The sequence below is a fragment of the Myotis myotis genome, unplaced genomic scaffold (genome assembly GCF_014108235.1).
Source record: "Myotis myotis isolate mMyoMyo1 unplaced genomic scaffold, mMyoMyo1.p scaffold_m19_p_17, whole genome shotgun sequence".
Lineage (NCBI taxonomy): Eukaryota > Metazoa > Chordata > Mammalia > Chiroptera > Vespertilionidae > Myotis > Myotis myotis.
Genome location: NW_023416321.1, coordinates 28970582 through 28989648, shown reverse-complemented (window position 1 = coordinate 28989648; position 19067 = coordinate 28970582). Strand labels below are relative to the sequence as shown.

The 19067-nt window shown below is 42.7% G+C and overlaps 1 protein-coding gene across 2 annotated transcripts in view; it reads left to right on the top strand.

The window, feature by feature from the left end:
- MYO1D (myosin ID) overlaps positions 1-19067 on the top strand; it is a 268215-nt gene that overhangs the window by 140811 nt on the left and 108337 nt on the right. For both annotated transcript variants that reach the window (XR_004972856.1, XM_036340564.1), the window contains exon 17: positions 18026-18249. Coding sequence is in view for 1 of the 2 variants with exons in the window: in XM_036340564.1 (XP_036196457.1) it covers positions 18026-18249 (224 nt within the window). In the remaining variant the exon portion in view is untranslated. The remainder of the gene's footprint in view (positions 1-18025; positions 18250-19067) is intronic.

The window sequence follows — 19067 nt, the reverse complement described above, 5'->3', positions numbered from 1 at the left end:
GTGTGCTGTGGCCTGTGGAAAACTGCACTGCAGACTCGTGATAGGAGGAGAATTACAAAGGCAAGTAACCTGTCGTTATTATGAAATGAGTTTTTATCTCGAGGGTCTGCTGAAAGGGTCTCAGCAAAGCTCAGGGTTCCCAAGCCACACCTGGAGAACGGCTGCTCTGGGGCACGTTCCGCCGATTGCAAATGCGAGGTTTTGTAGAGTCTGCCCATGTGTAAGTTGACTGGGATTGCCCATTTGCTTTCCAAAGTAATACTATCCACTTACTCTCGTACTAAAATGAGAGTTTTTGTCATTCCACATCCTTGTCAACAGTTTGAATTGTGGGACTTTTACATGGTGACCAAGTAAGTCCTTTACTTCCCTTAGCATTCAGCTATGCGTCGGGCGTTTGTTACATTTCTCTCGCAGCAGAAATGTCAGGTTATCTCTTCTGCCACATGCCTACCAGATCCAGTGGAAGTGCCATCGAAATATTTAAGAGAGAGAAGTGATGTGGTCAGTTTTCACTTTTTAAATAGATCTATATTGCCCTGCCTGTGTCGCTCAGTGGTTAGAGCATCGGGCAAGTGACCAAAGGGTCGCAGGTTCAATTCCCGGTCATGGGCACGTACCTGGGTTGCAGTTCAATCCCCAGCCCTGGTCAGGGTGCGTATGGGAGGCAACCAATTGATGTGTGTCTCTCACATTGATGTTTCTCACTTTCTCTCTCCCTCACTCTCTCTCCCCTCCTCCCTTCCACTCTCTCTAAAGTAAGATTAATAGAAAGAATAACCTTGGGTAAGGGTCAACAACAACAAAAAATAGATCTGTATCAAGGGAAGGTTAGAAGTCGGCAAGACAGGAAGCAAGATGGCTTGTTTGGAGGAAATTAATAATTTGGGGCATGATGTCTTCAGTCGTTTGAGACGTGGGAGTCAAGGTGACGGGCAAGTCGTTGGACATATGAGTCAGGGAAGCAAAGGAAGTAGCACATTTCAAATCAGAAGGAATAGCCAGTAGTATCAAGCATAGAAACGCACAACCAAATGCGGAGTGAAAAGCGCCCACTTCCTCTGGCAGTTAGGGCCTTACCGGTTTATTAATAACTAGCAGGTTCACGCTGATGGAGAGGAAAGCGGAGTGTAGGAGGGGGAGGAAAACAAGCCAGGTGCCAGAATCCCCCAGCGAGGACGTACACTGACTGTTTCTTTGTGAATCGTGGTCATGAGAACAGCTATAGGATGTCTGTTCTTCATGAGGAAACGAAGGTAAATGGTCACTGAACATTGAAGCCCTTCCCTTCCACCCCTGCATGTTACTCAGCAGCGCTGTTACAGGAACATGAATAGCATCACTGTGCACAAGTCACTATTTTTACTCCTGTGAAAATTTTTCTGTTGATTTATAATATAATCTAACGGGTACCGTTTAGATTCACATATTGGCAAGTAAATGCACAGCCCTTTTAGAACAACAAAAAAAATGCCTCAGCAAAAAATTAGCATTGGAATAACAGAGCATCCTTTCTCTCTCTCTCTCTCTCTCTCTCTCTCTCTCTCTCTCTCTCTCTCTCTCTCTCTCTCTCTCTCTCTCTCTGCCTCCCTTTTCCTTTCTCCCACTCACTGGTGAATAAAAAAGATAAAAGCATATTTGGAAAATAATGGCGACATATCACAAATAATTTGTTTCCTATTTATCTCCTCTCAGATACTGCTAATAAGAAACTCCTGCCACCCCTTCCCCAGCCCACTTCCCTGTAAGTTGGAAACAGCCGATCTGTTGCCCGGGTGATATCTCATTACTAAGGCAACCAATTTGGTGCATCAGTGTGAATCCCAGTTTTAAAATGTAATTATGCCAAGATGTGTACATATGCTTGCAACGTGCTTAAAAGAAATCTGTTCCCCTTTGGAAGGAAAACAGTTCCCATGTTAGATGAGAGACAAGGGGAAATCGTGCCTTTATTCTTCGCTAGCTAAAATACACCTTTTAGCCGACTCCCCTACTATGCTTGGTAACGCAGCTTGCATTGGTTTCTCCCTCGCCACTTCTTTTTTTTCCCTTAACTTGAGATGTTCCCGTTCCAAGACACTTCTCTCTTGAGACCTGTCACTCATAACCCAGCAGCTGTTGTCTCCATGACAACACTTTCTGGCCCCTATAAGTGGTGGTAGGGGAAAAAAAATGAAAGGAAAGAAACCCATGGCTACATTTTCATTGCAGTTCTCTTTTTTAATTATTGGAAGCTCAAGAGATTACTCTTTATAAGGAATTAATTAGTGAAGGGGAAGTGATTCCAGAATAGATGTGTGCATTAAATTAGAAACTTCTGAACAGTGAGGATTGCTAGCCTAGACGCAAATCAAAGATCTTACGGGTAGGTGTCCGAGCAAAAGCTGCAGAGCAGTGAATTTGTCTTCCTCAACAAAAATGACTGTGTTTAAAAAGAAAAAAAGAGCATTTTGGGTGTGGGGAGTATTTAATTACCAACCTTATTAAATAATGAGATCCGTGTAACTCATTACATTTCCCGTTTTCTGTAGCTGCCAGATAGCTCAGGACCCAGGTTTGTACTCAAACCCAGGAAGCACTCTCGTCTGGGATTTTGAGTGGGACTGCCTCCCTCCCACCGCCAGCCTTGCTCCCACGGCCTCACTGTCCTCCTATTACCCGACTTGGAGGCCTGCATTGTCCGTGTCACTTCCATGTAAATTCCCTCTGATCCCTTCAGAAATAATTGGGTAATAAATATTAAAGGCAGTGACGGAAGTATTTTATTGTCATGGCCATTCACTCCAGTGGCAGCACTGACATCTCATGTAAAATATCACCCCAAAAGGATAATTTTTAAAACTGACGTTGTAAAGGGCTTTTCTAAAGTAGCACATATTTCATTAAGCTAAAACCCTTTCTGGATGACAGACTATGTCGTGCTTACCAAATTAGGTCTACAACAGACTATATGTGGCTTAAGTGTCAGCGCTACTGTGCTGGGGTGTATTGTATGCTTTTTCTGACGACACCAAATGTATGTAACTATTACCAAGAAATATAAGTATATTGGGAAATGGCTCATATCCTTTGCCATGGCAAATTTAAACATTCTACTTGGACTATCAAGTTTTGCAAGTGAAAAAAAAAATGTTTACGAGCCCTGGCCGGTGTACCTAAGTGGTTAGCAGGGGTGGGCAGACTTTTTGACTCGAGGGCCACAATGGGTTCTTTTATATATATATTATTGATTTTTTACAGAGAGGAAGGGAGAGAGATAGAGAGTTAGAAACATCGATGAGAGAGAAACATCGATCAGCTGCCTCCTGCACATCTCCTACCGGGGATGTGCCCGCAACCTAGGTACATGCCCTTGACCGGAATCGAACCTGGGACCTTTCAGTCCGCAGGCCGACGCTCTATCCACTGAGCCAAACCGGTTTCGGCAACCACAATGGGTTCTTAAACTGGACCGGAGGGCCAGAACAAAAGCATGGATGGAGTGTTTGTGTGAACTAATATAAATTCAAAGTAAACATCATTACATAAAAGGGTATGGTCTTTTTTTTTTTTTTTTAGTTTTATTCATTTCAAATGGGCCGTAGTTTTCCCACAGCTGGGTTAGAGTGTCAGCCCACACACCTTATAGTATGATTGTGTTAAAGGAGTTCATGGTAAGCGCATGGTAAGTCCCATGTGTTTGCTATTATTATTAACATTGATATTATTAATACTAGTATTTGGTTTGAATTTGTATCAGTTAACTATTGCCACAGTTGTGCCACAGACCACCCATCTTAGTTTCCTGTAGCTGCTGTAAAAAAATATCACAAGCCCTAACCAGTTTGGCTCAGTGGATAGAGCATCAGCCTGCGGACTGAAGGGTCCCAGGTTTGATTCCGGTCAAGGGCACATGCCCGGGTTGCAGGCTTAATCCCCAGGAGGCAGCTGATCAGTGATTCTCTGTCATCATTGATGTTTCAGTCTCTCTCTCCCTCTCCCTTCCTCTTTGAAATCAATAAAAAAATACATATTTTTTAAAAGTATCACAAACTTGGTGGCTTAAAGCACCAGACATTTATTCTGACATAGCTCTGGAGGCCAGAAGTCTGAAATCAGCTCCTCTGGGCCAAAGTCAAGGTGTTGTCACAGGCTACCCCCTGTGGCTCCAGAGAAAAATCCCTTCCTTGCTCTTCCAGCTTCTGGGAGCTGCCAGATTCCATGGCCTGTAGCTCCAATTGCTGCCTCCAGGGGCAATGCCTTCCCTTCGGTCTTCGGTCTTCGTGTCTCCCACTGCCTCCCTCTCCTAAGTGTGTATGCGTGATTGCCTTGAAGGTCCAACCAGATAATTCAGGGTAATCTACCCATCTCAAGATCCTTAACCCAATCATGTCTGCAAAGTCCTTTTTTGCCACATGAGGTAACGTGTAGGTTCCAGGGATTAAGAGGTACTGCCTTTCAGGGGACAATATTTAGTTTACCACACTGACACGTAATGGATGTAGCAGTCAGAATTTATCTCTTCCTCGTGCACCTGGGGTTTGGCCATTCTTGGCTAACCCCATCCAGGCCAGGGGTTGGATATAAGTTGGCTTCACATGTTGCTAATCTTTTCTAAAGTCGGTGGACCCCTGGGCATGTTCTTCTCACGTTACTAGCAAAAGCCTAAGAGGGCAAGGCCGACCACACAATCATGTCCCACACTTCTCAGGTCACATGCATTTTTTTTTTTAAGTATATTTTATTGATTTTTTACAAAGAGGAAGGGAGAGGAATAGAGAGCTAGAAACATAGATCAGCTGCCTCCTGCACACCTCCTACTGGGGATGTGCCCGCAACCAAGGTACATGCCCTTGACCAGAATCGAACCTAGGACCCTTCTGTCCGCAAGCCGATGCTCTACCTGCTGAGCCAAACCGGTTAGGGCAGGTCACATGCATTTATATCCTATGGACCAAAGCAGATCCCATCAAGGGGTGACCCACGTAGGTCAAGAGGGAAAGCATGAATATTGGCTATAACACTGTACCCTGGCAGAGGGTTCTCTGTAGATGACAGTAACTTAAAGCTCAGTGAGCAATCTGTGGACTAATTTGGTAGAGGAAGAAAATCCAGAATTTAAAGCAGTTACCTAGTAATAAGATGGTTTCCTATCATTATTATCTGATGAGTAAGTCAAGGGGCTATGTGGTCAAACTCTGGTCAAGTAAATACATTCCTGAGTGCCATGATCCTAGGACACTGGTTTCATGGCTTTTATGTAGGGCATAAACCTTTACAGACATGGAAACTCTGAGACTCTTTGGGGCTGCCTAGCTCCTTTTGCCAAACAGTGACGCAGTGGAGTCCGTGAAGGTATGGAAAAGAAGCAAGGGTTTTCTGCCCCTGTGGGGAAAACAGGTCGCCTCTCACGGAGAGAAGTGCACGGGAGCTGCTGAGTTTGAGCCAAAGGTACATTAATTGATGTATCGTATCATGTTTTCTGTGGCCGATGAGTTTGAATGGCTAGTTCAGTTAAGTAATCTACCCAAGAGTTGGTTTCTTATATAGTAATCAGAATCTGATGTTTGTTCATTGGAGAACCAGTAGACAATATTTGTATATTTGAAAGAATTTCCCAACCTAGTTTCTTCTTTTCTTCTTTCTTCTCATTCCAGTAATAGAGGACTTACATCATTTTCACAGGCCCCCTGGGAAAAGGGAAAATGCAGAGTAGGCTTTATGGGCTCTTTCCTAGTCTCCGTGACTTAGAGAGAATGCGGAGGCATTGTCACGTTTTCCTTGATCCCTTGAGAAGATGCAGTGACACTGAGGTGTTGGCTTTTGTCAGAAGGGCAATAGTTTCGTGAAAAGCCCTGTAGCTGAACAGGAAAGTAGGAACTTACTTTAAGATATCCACATTTTTATAGCTATAACAGGACCGGCTTGTTTAAGGTGAAGATTTTACACTTTTTGAGAAATTCTTTCCATGTAAAAGGAATACTCACTGAAAACCAGACTCCCGTGCAGCATGTTACTCATTGGCAACCTGGCAAATGTTTTCAAGGTGATGCTTGTTCCCGCTAGATTGCTCCAGAATTATGGACGTTGGTTTTGAAATTCCGTTGAGACTCAAGAGCTGTGTGGCGGCTGCCGTGTGTTTCTTCTTGAACGTTTTGTAATTTGCTTGGTGCATCTTCACAGTTGTGTAACAGGACAAGCTAGCTGTCTATTTCTTTCAAGTGAGCACTTAAAAACTCTGGGATCCCTGTGCCCCCCTTGCACATAAAACAGTCTGAAGGGCCTTTTTATTTTTTTACGGATATTTCGTTTATTCAAGCTGATAAGTGTCCATTCAAAAAAAAAAAGATGTTTATTGCTAGGCACTCTTTGGAAATAGAGTGATGAGTATCACAGAAATCGTTTTGTCCTCATGGAGCAAACATTCTAGCCGAGTGAGACAAAAGTAAGTCAACAATGACAAATTGTGTCACAGTTATGAAGGAAAGGAAGAGCTGATTGGGGCATTCAGAGGACAAGGGAAATGTATTTTAAGACTGGCTGGTCAGGGAAGACTTCTCTGAGGAGGTGGCCTCAAGCTGAGAGCTAAAGAATGAGAAGGCACGGACTCCAGGACAACTTCAGGGAGGGGAGATGTGCAGAGGGAAACAACCTGAGGAAAGAGGCTGCGGCAGGGAAGGGCTTGGCCACCTGGAAGGCATTGTAAGCAGTGTCACTGCCGTGTCTGTGCTTTGTCGCCTTTTCCGCCCGTGCACACCCATTTCTTCAAGGTTCCCTGCCGCAGGGTTCATGTCTGCACAAGCGTTCAGCTGGAACTCGGGTTTCGGTTTCCAAGAAGGCCATCCGGAGGGCAGCTCGCTGTAGAAGAGTCCCATGAAACACAGATCACACACTAGTCAAAATGAATGAAAAAGACCCACGTGAAAGGTAGATTTTGATGATCCTAAAAGATTTCCAAGTTTCTCCAACAGAAAGCACTGTTGAGGCGATCTCATGCTGGCATTCTGTTGAAAAGCAGTCTGACTTATTCTCTGAATTCAGGAGATGCTTGCTCCGACCTTGCACAAAAGGGTTGATTTGTTGTGACTGATATTAAAACCGATAGCATGTACCCTTCTCACTGTAGCGCGTGCCTTTTGCACACGAGTCATTCTGTATGTGCGTGCATGCATATATTCCACCCCCCTCCCCCCCCCCATGGCTTCCCAGTGGCTTTCTGCACCATTGTTTCAGAGGAGACACCCTTAGAAACTTAGAAGGTTTCCGGCATTAACTCTTTCACCGCCTGACCAGGTAGGAGCTGACTTAGATTCAGTCCATTCGTGCGAGTTGGACGCAAATAATACATTTCTCCTATCATACCCATTGGCTGTGTCTGCTAACTCATTAGTATTTCAAAAAATACAGTTTTTAGTGGTCATTTCACACATCTTTAAATCGGGATAATCTACTGGAATGAACATACTAGTAATCTGCCATTCATGGAGTGGTTGTAACATAAAGGCTCTCTCCTACTTGTGATTGAGTCTCCCTCATGCCCCCATGGAGCTTACGTTTTAACAAAACAAATTCATTTGACAGGCACATACTTGATTTTAAAGTAGAGAAGGCCTTTCTAAGTATAGCAGCAGCAAAAAAAGAATTCATAAGTGCAAAGATTGATAGGTGTCCCTGCATAAACATTTAAAACTTCTGTTTCTCAAAAAATACCATTGTATCACAGTATATTCAGTTACCCCCCCCCCCCCAAAAAAAGGAAAGAAAATGCAATTAAACTGGCATAGAATATAGCAGGGATTTTGTTCATAAAGCAGGAAGCCTACTAGTATTTATTAGTCTTTCTTTTGGATCATCTTCATTCTAAGTGTGGCTCCCCCTGGTGGTTGCACAGTGGCTGCTCAGGATTTCAGCAGCCACATGTTTTTTCTCCTTGTTCCAGGAGTCACTTCTAGAAAGTCCTTGGACATTCTCTCAGAAAAGAGAGAACATTTTCTTTCTCAGAAACACCTAACAAAACTATTCTCATGTTTCATTGGCCTGAACCAAATAACCATGGCCAGGATTTGGTAAAAGGCAAAATGCTAAGAAATCTTTGTAAATATAATAAAAGGCTAGCTTATTTCATGTGATGAAAAGCCCTTACAAATCATTATATGAAATTATGAATAGACAGAAAAAGAAATGAAGAGAGAATTCACAAAAGAAAATACTCAAATAGCTAGTGAATTTTTGGAAAGTTGTATAACAAAGCAATTTAATCATAGCAACAGTCTATTATGCTATCAGTTGAGTTAATTCTTTTTAACTATTCACATGGTAGAGTTTGGAAATGGGTACTTTAATGTAGCAGTTGAAAACATAAGTGGATCACAACAGCGATTCTGTTTCTAAAACTTTGCCATAAGTCATTTGTGTTCGGGAATTTATTAATATTGATACTAAAAATACCTCATACTATGGGGTTGTTTAACTGGATTACATGCATCTGTCTTAGTACTGTGAGGCCATTCAGAATCACTTTATGGGAGGATATCTGATCCCATGAGAAAACGGGCCTGGTATATCAAATAAAAGCATTGCAAAGCACTTTATGATTATTATCTTTGATTATTATGTTCTTTTTTACTTTTTATCTTTATTGTTGAAATATTACATGTGTCTCCCTTCCTCCCCCCATTGAGCACTTTATGGTTATTATTTGATCTCAGTTTTGTATAAAATATGTATGCGATCATAAAAGAAAAATGGTTACATACATTTTTTAAACAACTTCCATGTGGCAGTATACCTTAAACAGTCTCAAAAGATCATTGACATATTGGAAAAAATATTGAAAACACCAATGACAAAAGGGTGATTTTTTTTAATTTATAAAGATCTCATACAAACCAATAAAAAAGCCAACCCAAAGAAAATGTATTTTTAAAAGTTTACCTAAAAAGAATTACAGATGACTGATAAAAATATAAATTTTTCAAAATAGATTCTAGGGAAGTTAGTTGAAAAATTAATCATATTCCTGTTGATAACCATTTTAAATCTGTTCTGACTTGATTGATATATGACAAAGAAACCTCAATTTTTCAATATTGTGTTATAAAACATTTCTTGGGGAAGAAATAGATTAGGTAGTAGGATATTTTAGATTTACAAGTACAAGGTTATGTTTCTGGTAAAATTGTCAGTAATAAAAAATAGTTATAACTATGGGTACAGATATAAAACCTAAACTTTGCTGAGCAAATCTGGCATTTTATCTTATCTATATTTTTCTGTAAATAGTAGCATTTCTTTCTGTATCACCACAACATTATTCTACCATGACCTAGTTATTACTCCGATCACATGTATCACCTATTAGTATGAGAAATCATGTATCCAAACAGCACAGTTGTGGTTTTTCTTTTTGTAATTGAGCTATGACCAGTGATGGTCTTCATAGTTAATCATATTATGTTCTACTTGTGCTGTGTAAACTTGAACTATAGAATAGGTATCTGACCTTACTTATTTTGCCATTCCTCCACTAATTACAACCTAAGACAAGAAAATGAAGCATATTTGATGTTTACCCTAAGAAATACAAGGGCCTTTTCCCAGATTATTCCCTTCCCCCAAGATTCAGGGCACATCTTCACTCGTAACTGGTGGCATGTTGGGGTTCAGGGATTTGTTGAGGAGCACTGGTCTAAGCCCCCTGCCCACTACCAGAGCCAGGCTGCAGGCAGGAGCTGTGTGTGGTTACTCTCATTCCTCTGTAGAAGCAGGGTTCCCAGGTCTGAAAAAGGATCATTTCTCAAAGCCAAGCATTTGCCAGCAAAACATATTAATGTGTGACTTAAAGAAACTTACATCAAATGTATTCCCTTCTTTCCCTGTGGTGAATTATTAGTAAGAGAAACATATACCAGCACAATACAAATAATACATCAAGGCCCTAGCCGGTTTGGCTCAGTGGATAGAGCGATGGCCTGTGGACGGAAGGGTCCCGGGTTCTGTTCTGGTCAAGGGTATGTACCTTGGTTGCAGGCTCCTCCCCAGCCCGGACCCTGGTTGGGGCATGTGCAGGAGGCAACCAATTGATGTATTTCTCTCACATCGATATTTCTCTATGTCTTTCCCTCTCTCTTCCACTCTCTTTAAAAATCAATGGAAAAATATCCTTATGTGAGGATTAAAAGAAAAAAAAATGTTTTTAAAACACCTATTTATAATGTATGTCAGGTGTCTAGCACAAATCCTGGCACACAATAGTGAAATAGTGTTTTCCCTCCCTTCCCTTAAGGGTAATAACAGTAATCAGAAGTCAGAGATAGGGGTTGTCAGTTTCTTGTGTGCTTTGGATCAAAAAGAACCTTTGAAATAACACTTTTAAATTTTTGCTCAGTGTCGGTAGCTGTTCTGATAGAATATTCGAGTGGGTGCTCTAATAAATCACCCAGTGTACATCTTCGTTTGCTTCACAGGTAAAAAACCTGAAGCCTGCCTAGGTTGACCTGATTCTCCACCCCCACCCCCACCCCCGTAGCCCTTGAGGAATGCGGGCCTCTCCCTCCAGGGGAGGACTCTGCATTCCAGCCCCACAGTGCCAGCCAGGGAGCTGTCCGCTAAGCGGTGGTGCTGGACTGCCCGCAACAACCTGGCTTGTGGTGGAGGAATTCAAGCTTCCTTGCACGGAGGTTTGTGTCGATGGGGCGTTTGACCATATCTTACTTTTTAAGGCATTAGTTGTAGTTGTTACCCAGCTATCTCATGGGCATTTTGGGTTTTCCTAGGACATCATAGGTATTTCCTGTTTTCCTTCGGATTCCCCAGAGAAACCACCCAGACAAGTAGGAATTTGGGAAATTCTTGTAGAATAAGCAAACACTCCAGAGAATGCTTATGCCAAAGTGGCATATTTGGGGATGGCATATCTTGACCCCTTTCAAAATGAATGAGTAGTCTGTGTACAAAGGAGTCTACAGTCAAATATGTTTTTAAAATTCTGTTAAACAAAATTTATTTACATGGAACTTCTCCAAACTTTTCATATGTTAATGTGAATCTCCAAAAAGGAATCCCAGTAAGCATCTTTCCCAAACTCATAAGAATGGAACCCCTTTTTCAGGGAGCATTTCAAAGGCCCTGTGTCCCAGAATTCATCTGGAACTCTTCAGAAATGAATGTTAGAATGCACCTTTGGCTGGTGCTTTCAGATAACAGTTGTTATCTGAGTTTTTTGAGTGACCAAAGGAAACATTTGAATTAAGATCATTTGTAAGCATCTGCAGCAGAGGTGTGCTGGGTATTTTTTTAAGGAGTGCTGCATGCTGTAGATCAGCGGTTCTCAACCTGGGGGTCGAACGACCCTTTCACAGGGGTCGCCTAAGACCATCGGAAAACATATTGAATATATAATTACATATTGTTTTTGTGATTAATCACTATGCTTTAATTATGTTCAATTTGTAACAACGAAAATACATCCTGCATATCAGATATTTACATTACGATTCATAACAGTAGCAACATTACAGTTATGAAGTAGCAACGAAAATAATTTTATGGTTGGGGGTCACCACAACATGAGGAACCATATTAAAAGGTCGCGGCATTAGGAAGGTTGAGAACCACTGCTTTAGATGCTAGGCATAAAGGAAGAAAAGTCAGCACATTGGTGACACAAGGTAAAAGCCCGGCTGTCCCTGACCAGATGGTGAGCCACTTCGACATTAGATGGAGGTGGGTCTGGGTCTGACAAGGTGGGACACACCTTCAGACAAATTTTAAACGTCCCCAGACACCTCATTGTATCTGCTCAAATGCCCAGACACTTGACCAGAACCCTGTAGTTCTGGGTCAAGAAGCAACTTTGAGAAAGACTTAACCTGAGAAATGTTGACGATGAATTATCCGTTGGGTACCTCCTTTTTAAAGAAAACAAACCAAACTATAAAGAAAGCAGCCTCTTCAGTACAGCTCCACCGAGGGTTAGCTTTTGAGCAAGGCTGGCTCCTGAAGGGCCCGTCAGATTGACCTGACCTGTTGACTGGAGTAATTTTAGTTTCATTTGTCTTCAAAACAGTTATAATTTGGGTGTTGCTAGGGTTCATGTTAAGCTGGGCTTCTGACTGTAATTGACCAAGAGGTTCAATTGCTTCTTGAAGTTACAGTTCCAAGGGGTTGTCAGAGATGGCATCGTCATAGTAAAGAAGTCATTAATGGTCAACAGTTGTATGCACTAAAGAATTGCTAGGCTAATGGATCTGGACAAGGCCACATAGAAAATGTATGAGTCCTACATGAAGGCTCACAGGTTGGCTAACTGGGCAAGTGAGCCTGCCAGATCCAGATTCAGGGGTGGGTATTTCTAAATTACATTCCGAGAGGCGCGCGCACACACACGCGCGCGCACACACACACACACACACACACACACACAGTTAAGTTCACCAGCAGGGCTTATAAGGATCAAGCTCACATGCACTTCGCTTTTTTGTTGTTGTTATAGGGGGTGCATTTTTTTTGTCTCTGTCTTTATTTTAATGGTTTTAATTTGTTGATTGACTAAAGATTTGGTCATTTCATTACTTCTTAATTTTCCCCTAGATCATCTCAAAATGCTATTTCTATCTATAAAACTAAGGAATAGCATGTCAAGAACTTGCTAAGAACCTACCAATTATACCCACTGGATTTTATTTTCTTCTTAGTACATATTAAATGAGGGGTGAGGGGGAAACATGGAGAACTAGGAAAAAAGGAGAGCTGTCCTGTGTTTATTTCTGAGACTAAACTGAAGATATGTAATTGACCTACTTCTTCATAGAGTGTAAACTAGAATCCTTCATTTCTTGCAAAGTACATCTCGTACTTTAATGACTGCCAGATGTGGCTTTGCCGTGCCTGACCACGGAGGAAGTGTGCACCAGGGGAAAGCAGGGCAGGGTTAAGGCGGCAGGATGAAACCTCTGGTTAAACATGACAGATGGTATTTACAGCCACTCTCTCTCTCAGAAACCCTCACTGAGCAGGAAGGGGTGAGAACTGGAGAAACCCCCAAGGACGGATGGAACCATGGGGAAACAGCAGCAGACAAGAGGCATCTGCCTGGTTTTGGAAGTAAATGGATGTGTGGTTAGTTACTCTCCCAAGCAGGTGGAGAAGCTGAGATCTAAGTGCCTGCAGAGAAGGCAGATGAGAGAGCCAATTCACCTGGCCACAGGGCTCTGGAAAGACTCGGGAGTGGGAGGGACCCGGTAGGGGTGAGGAGTAGAGCTCCAGGAGCAGGTTGACGATAAAGCTACAGGTTCATGCCCTGGCCAGCTGGCTCAGTTGGTTAAAAAATTGTCCCATACACCAAAAGGTTGCAGGTTTGATTCCTGGTCAGGGCACATAACTAGGTTGTGGGTTCAATCAGGGGTCAGAGTGTGTACAGAAGGTGACTGATCAATGTTTCTCTCTCACATTGTTGGCGCGCTCTCGCTCTCTCTCTCTCTCACTCTCTCACACACACACACACACACAATAAAAAAGGCATATCCTTGGGTGAGGATTTAAAAAAAATAAAACTGCAGGTTCACAAAATTCCTTCCCCCAAATTTCCTGAAATTAACAAAAGTGGAAAGATAACAAATCATGTCATCAACCCTGAAACCAAAACGAGATCTCAACTTTATACCATAAACTTTGAGAAGTGTCATCCAAAAATAAAAACTTGGACCAATTGAAAGAAGGTGCTAAAGAAAAAAATAATATGTTTGCCAAAGAAAAGACTGGAACATGGCGAAGTACAGGAGGGAATTCTGAGAAGCTTTGCTGCTTTTCAGGGCTCTGGCTTTTAGTATAAAGATATACCAGAGGGAAGGCTTAGAACAACCCACACCTTCACTGGGGACCCTTTCTTCCATCAAGAAGACGTCTTCCCTTAGGCAAGAAAAGTCAAGGAAGTTTACCATCTTTCCTGCCTCTGATGCATCAATACATGGGCAAGGAATAGGGGACGCATCTGCTAGGAATAATTATTACAGCCACAAGAAAAAGCTCCACAAGACATAGCAAAAAGAATGTCAGGGGCTACGGTATCCCCAGGCAGGGGAGCAGACCTCTGATGCTCTCCTTTTATTTGTATCAGAGAAGGAATTCAATGACCCCTGAGCCCCAGCTCTCCGTTCACTCTTCCTGAGCAGCTGAAAGATGGGATGAGGCATATAAATCATGGACATCCCGTCCATGTGATCCATGGAAGAATAAAATCAGATCCAATCGGAAACTATTTGGAGTAGATGGAATGCTGAGAAGGAAAGATTTCAGGTCATATTGACATATGACTAATGCAAACAAATTCTGCATATACCAAAGGAGACAAAAATTCAGATACTCATAACAACCAATGTATATAGGGTTCCAGCTCCCCACCAGGCACTATTTGGTGTGCATTGTCTCCTTTAGTCCTCATAATAGCACTACAAGGTAAGCATCGTTATCATCCCCATGTTTACAGATAAGAAAACTAGGTTAGGAGCTTGCCCAAGTTAAACCAGCTGGTAAGAGGGGGTCAGGACTTGAACACAGGCAGTCTGAGTCCAGGGGCTGTTCTCATCTGCTCTGCTCTTCTCCGTCACGAAACACACAACATTGTAGGCACCTGCTTTGTACTCTCAGATTAAAGAGAATAGAAATTCACTGGCCATGCACCCTTTCTTGAAAGCTTCTGGAGGGAGGAAAACCAAGAAAAAGAAACACTTCCGCTCAGGAATCGGGAATCCAGCAGGAAGAGAACAGTGGCCTGAAGAGGAATGTGAAAGAGAAAGGTTCGATTGATGGGCTTGACAACTGGAAAAATTATTGTTGACTATTTGATGGGTCTATTAGAGCATTTGGCATTAACCGTAGGTGTCCTATATAATGAAAGGGTAATATACAAATTGACCCTAATGACGGAATGACCAGTCACTATGATGCACATTGGCCACCAGGGGGCAGACGCTCAACGCAGGAGCTGCCTCCCTGGTGGTCAGTGCACTCCCACAGGGGGAGCTCCGCTCAGCCACAAGCCGGGCTGACAGCTGTGAGTGCAGCAGTGGTGATAGGAGCCTCTCCCACCTCCTCGGCAGCACTAAGGATGTCTGACTGTGGCTTAGGTCCGCTCCCCAGGGGACATCCCCCAAGGGCTCCCAGGCTGCGAGAGGCACAGGCCAGGCTGAGGGACCCCCCTTTCCCGAGTGCATGAAAATTCGTGCACCGGGCCTCTAGTATAGTAAATAAAGCAGACTTTTAAAATAAGACAGCTGTTAACAACAAGTTAAAACAACTTTCCCTGACATAGTAATGAGAGGGAAGTCTTATTATATAGTGGTGAATCAAATTAATATGGATATGGTATTTAAATTGTACTATATAACAATAATATAAACACTGTTGACTTTAAATTTTTAAATGTAATTATTATGGGGATGATAAAGGAGAGGTTCGAGTGATGGCGAGAGAGCTACATCACCAACTTCTGTAATTTGGGTATGTCTGAAAGGATCAACCAAGAAATAATAGTGTGTGTGATATTAGTAAATACCAGAAGAAGTGGTTAAAGTTGTTTGTGTGGAATGGGACTTCGAGGTGGGGTTAGGTGGGCAAGGGAAGAGCTATTGTCTTTTCTCTGTAACATTTCTGTACTATTTGATTTTTTCAACTAGACTAAACCAAGAATACAGATGACATTTTAAAGGTGGGGGGAAAAAAAAAACACCTATGCCTTAAAAAGCACTTACTTATAAAATGTTTTTTCCAAATTGCTAAAGCATCTAACCAAAAACATTTTAATAAGAAGCTCTATAAAACACTTCTTGGAAATTAAATTTTTTTTTATATGTAGATGTAGCTCCAGGGAGTCTTACTTTCCTTCCTCTTAAAAGAAAGGCAACAAGCAGTATGAAACTTTAAAAATGTGTTTTCTTTAAGAAATTGAATCACAGACGTCCACCCTGTAATTGTATTCTCTTGGTTTTTCAAGATACTAAAGAAGGAACCTTTATTTTAGTGCCTGGGTGGAGGCGTAACAAAGCCATTTGTAGGATGGATTCAGCTACAGAGCAGGGGGCCCTTTTGACTAAAAAGGGTTTCTGTACCGAGGCCACAGAGTGAGTTTCCATTGCCCCATTGTCTATATATTCTGTTTATATGTGAACTCAGGGTTCCTACCACAGATTGCTCCTCGTCATGTTTTCCTTCCACATCATGGTTTTCCTGGACCTGTTGGTTCCCCTTTGGGGTCCCCTGATGGTCTCCTCGCATGGAGCAAGCAAACAGATCTATTGTGCAGCAGGCTGAAAAGGGAGAACATTGCAAACACATGGTGCCAATTTAGGAGTCTGCACCAAGAGACCCAAGGTGGCTGAATAAAAGAGGCGTTGCATGAGTTTTTCTGAGAGAAACTGGTGGGCACAGTTGGGGATTTAAGAAGAAATAAAAGAAACCCAAAGGAACCTGGGGAACCCATACGGTGGGCTTTGAACTAGAAGTTGCAAATCTTGGTCTTAAGAGGCCAGAGACAGGCAGGGAGATAACACCCTCAGCCTGAAAATTGGGATGGTCACTTAAGAAGCAGCAGTAAATAACTGGAACATGATGGTGGTGTACACAGGAGTTTATTGTCAAAGAAAGCCGTTAGAGTCGTTTGAGCTGTTGCAGACTGTGGTAGCAGAAAGGAGAAGAAGGGTTTGTACTGGAAATATTGTGGAAGCAAGACTTGGGGTGGTGGTGGAGAGCATATATAGGGAAAGAGCCATTGATGAAGATTACACCAGCTTTCTCTTTGCTTGAGAGATTGAGAAGTATGGGAACCTAAAAAATATATAAGTATCTCTGCCTGGCTGGTGCGGCTCAGTGGTGAAACATCGACCCCATGAACCAGGAGTTCATGGTTCAATTCCTAGTCAGGGCACATTCTTGGATTGCGGGCTCGATCCCCACTAGGGGGTGTGCAGGAGGCAGCTGATCAGTGACTCCTTCTCATCATTGTTTCTATCCCTGTCTTCCTCTCCCTTCCTCTCTCTGAAATCAATAAAAACATATATATATTTCCGACTTCCCCATGCTTGAATAAAGCTGGCATTGAGCCCTGGCCGGGTAACTCAGTTGGTTAGAGCATCGTCCCTATATGCCAAGGTTGCGGGCTTGGTCTCCTGTCAGGGCACATACAAGAATCAACCAATCAATGCAGAAATAAGTGGGAGAACTAATCGGGGTGTGTGTGTGTGTGTGTGTGTGTGTGTGTGTGTCTATATATACATCTCTCTCTCCCTCCCTCTCTCCCCCTTCTTCTCTCTGTCTAAAAATTAAAAAAAATTAAAAAGCTGGCATTGAGACATTTATATATTGTCTGATTTCTGAGCACTGAAAAGATTTTAACGACGATTCATATGGTATTGGTCATCTGTTTTATGTTTTTTGTTTTCTAAATATGTTTTTATTGATTTTGGAGAAGAAGGGAGAGGGAGAGAGAAACATCACTGATGAGAGATACTGGTCATCTGTTTTGCCCGTCCTGCAGGAACACATCTAAATCCTAGGGGGTTTACACAGCACCTGGAGAGGGGCTGCGTATAGGTCAGTTTGTAAATGCAGTGTGGCATTGCCCTAGTGGCCAGTGTACATAATCTGTGTAAAGCCAGGCTTCATAAGAGAACTACAGATGTTGATGGCTTTTGGTTTTCTGACTCATCTTGTTCCCTTTCAACATTCTTAAAACGTTTATCCAACGTTATTTGTAGTTTGGCGTTCTTCTTTTCATGCCCATTAAGTTAAAACAGGACTCTGCTTCAAACTCAGCAGGCACTCCAGTGTAGACAGTGCTGGGGTAGACAGCTGGACCAGAATGACGGGTCCGACTCCCCACCGCCACCTGTTGGTGGCTGGCAGAATTGACATGCTTTGTCTCTGGCTGATTTGAGTGGCACATGCAAGTTCTCCCGTTGAGTTTATAAGCAGAGGAGCTTCTATGATTTCAAAGTGACCTACTACTCAGGCAGCCAGCAACACTTGTCTTTTTCTTTCCTCTGTCATGAAGGTGTGGCGGGGCACGCTGGCCCGCATGCGGTACAAGAGGACCAAGGCAGCCCTGACCATCATCAGATACTACCGGCACTACAAGGTGAAGTCCTACATCCACGAGGTGGCCCGGCGCTTCCAGGGCGTCAAGACCATGAGAGACCACGGGAAGCACGTGAAGTGGCCAACCCCTCCCAAAGTTCTCCGCCGCTTCGAGGAGGCCCTACAGGCCATTTTTAATAGGTGAGAACTTGTTCGTATGTGCTGCCTCCGTTGATGGCAGCACACTTAATGTGTCATATAAAAATCACAGGTCTTCGACCAGGAGACTGGCTCAGCTATTTGCTGTTCGAATATGTCTCCAATTTTGTCGACTTCGATTTCACAAGGCATCTGTTCCCCTCTCAAAATAGCAGAACTGTCCATTGATTTTTCCCCCCCTGTAGCCATATAGACAGCAGCATGCTGCCACCCCTGGATCAAGCCATATTGAAGATGTTATTGGCATGCAGACTCTACTTTCTTCTCATAGCAAAAAAATAGCTATTAAAATCACCACAAATAACTCAAACTAGGATTTCTGTCCATGCTTTCTGCACAGTGGTTGTCTGTCCTGCTTACCTTAAATTCACGAGGAGTTTATAATACATGCCACTGCCCAAGTCCCACCTCCAGAAATACCTGTCTAATGGAGCTGGGGAGTGGGGGCCCAAACAGAGGTCCTTTTTAAAGTTTCCCAGGAGATTTTAAATTACAAGGGAGGAAACAACTGTTTTAGAGCACGCAGTATTTTTTAAATAAACAAGTGCCTATGTAAAATTTGATACCTTTCCATCCAGTCTTCATTTTTTTAAACTGCCCTGAATCTGAGTGTTTAGTTATTTATAACTCCTTGCTCCTGATTGTTTGAGCTTATTTGTTGCCAGTGTGCACCAGATACATTTAGCTTTGTCTTAGGTGCAGCTGTCTAGTCCCATAAGCTAAGCTAATGGTCCTCAAATGCGGTCATTTGGTGGCATAATGGTCCACATGGAACACTGAAGTCATTGAGCGATTGGGTG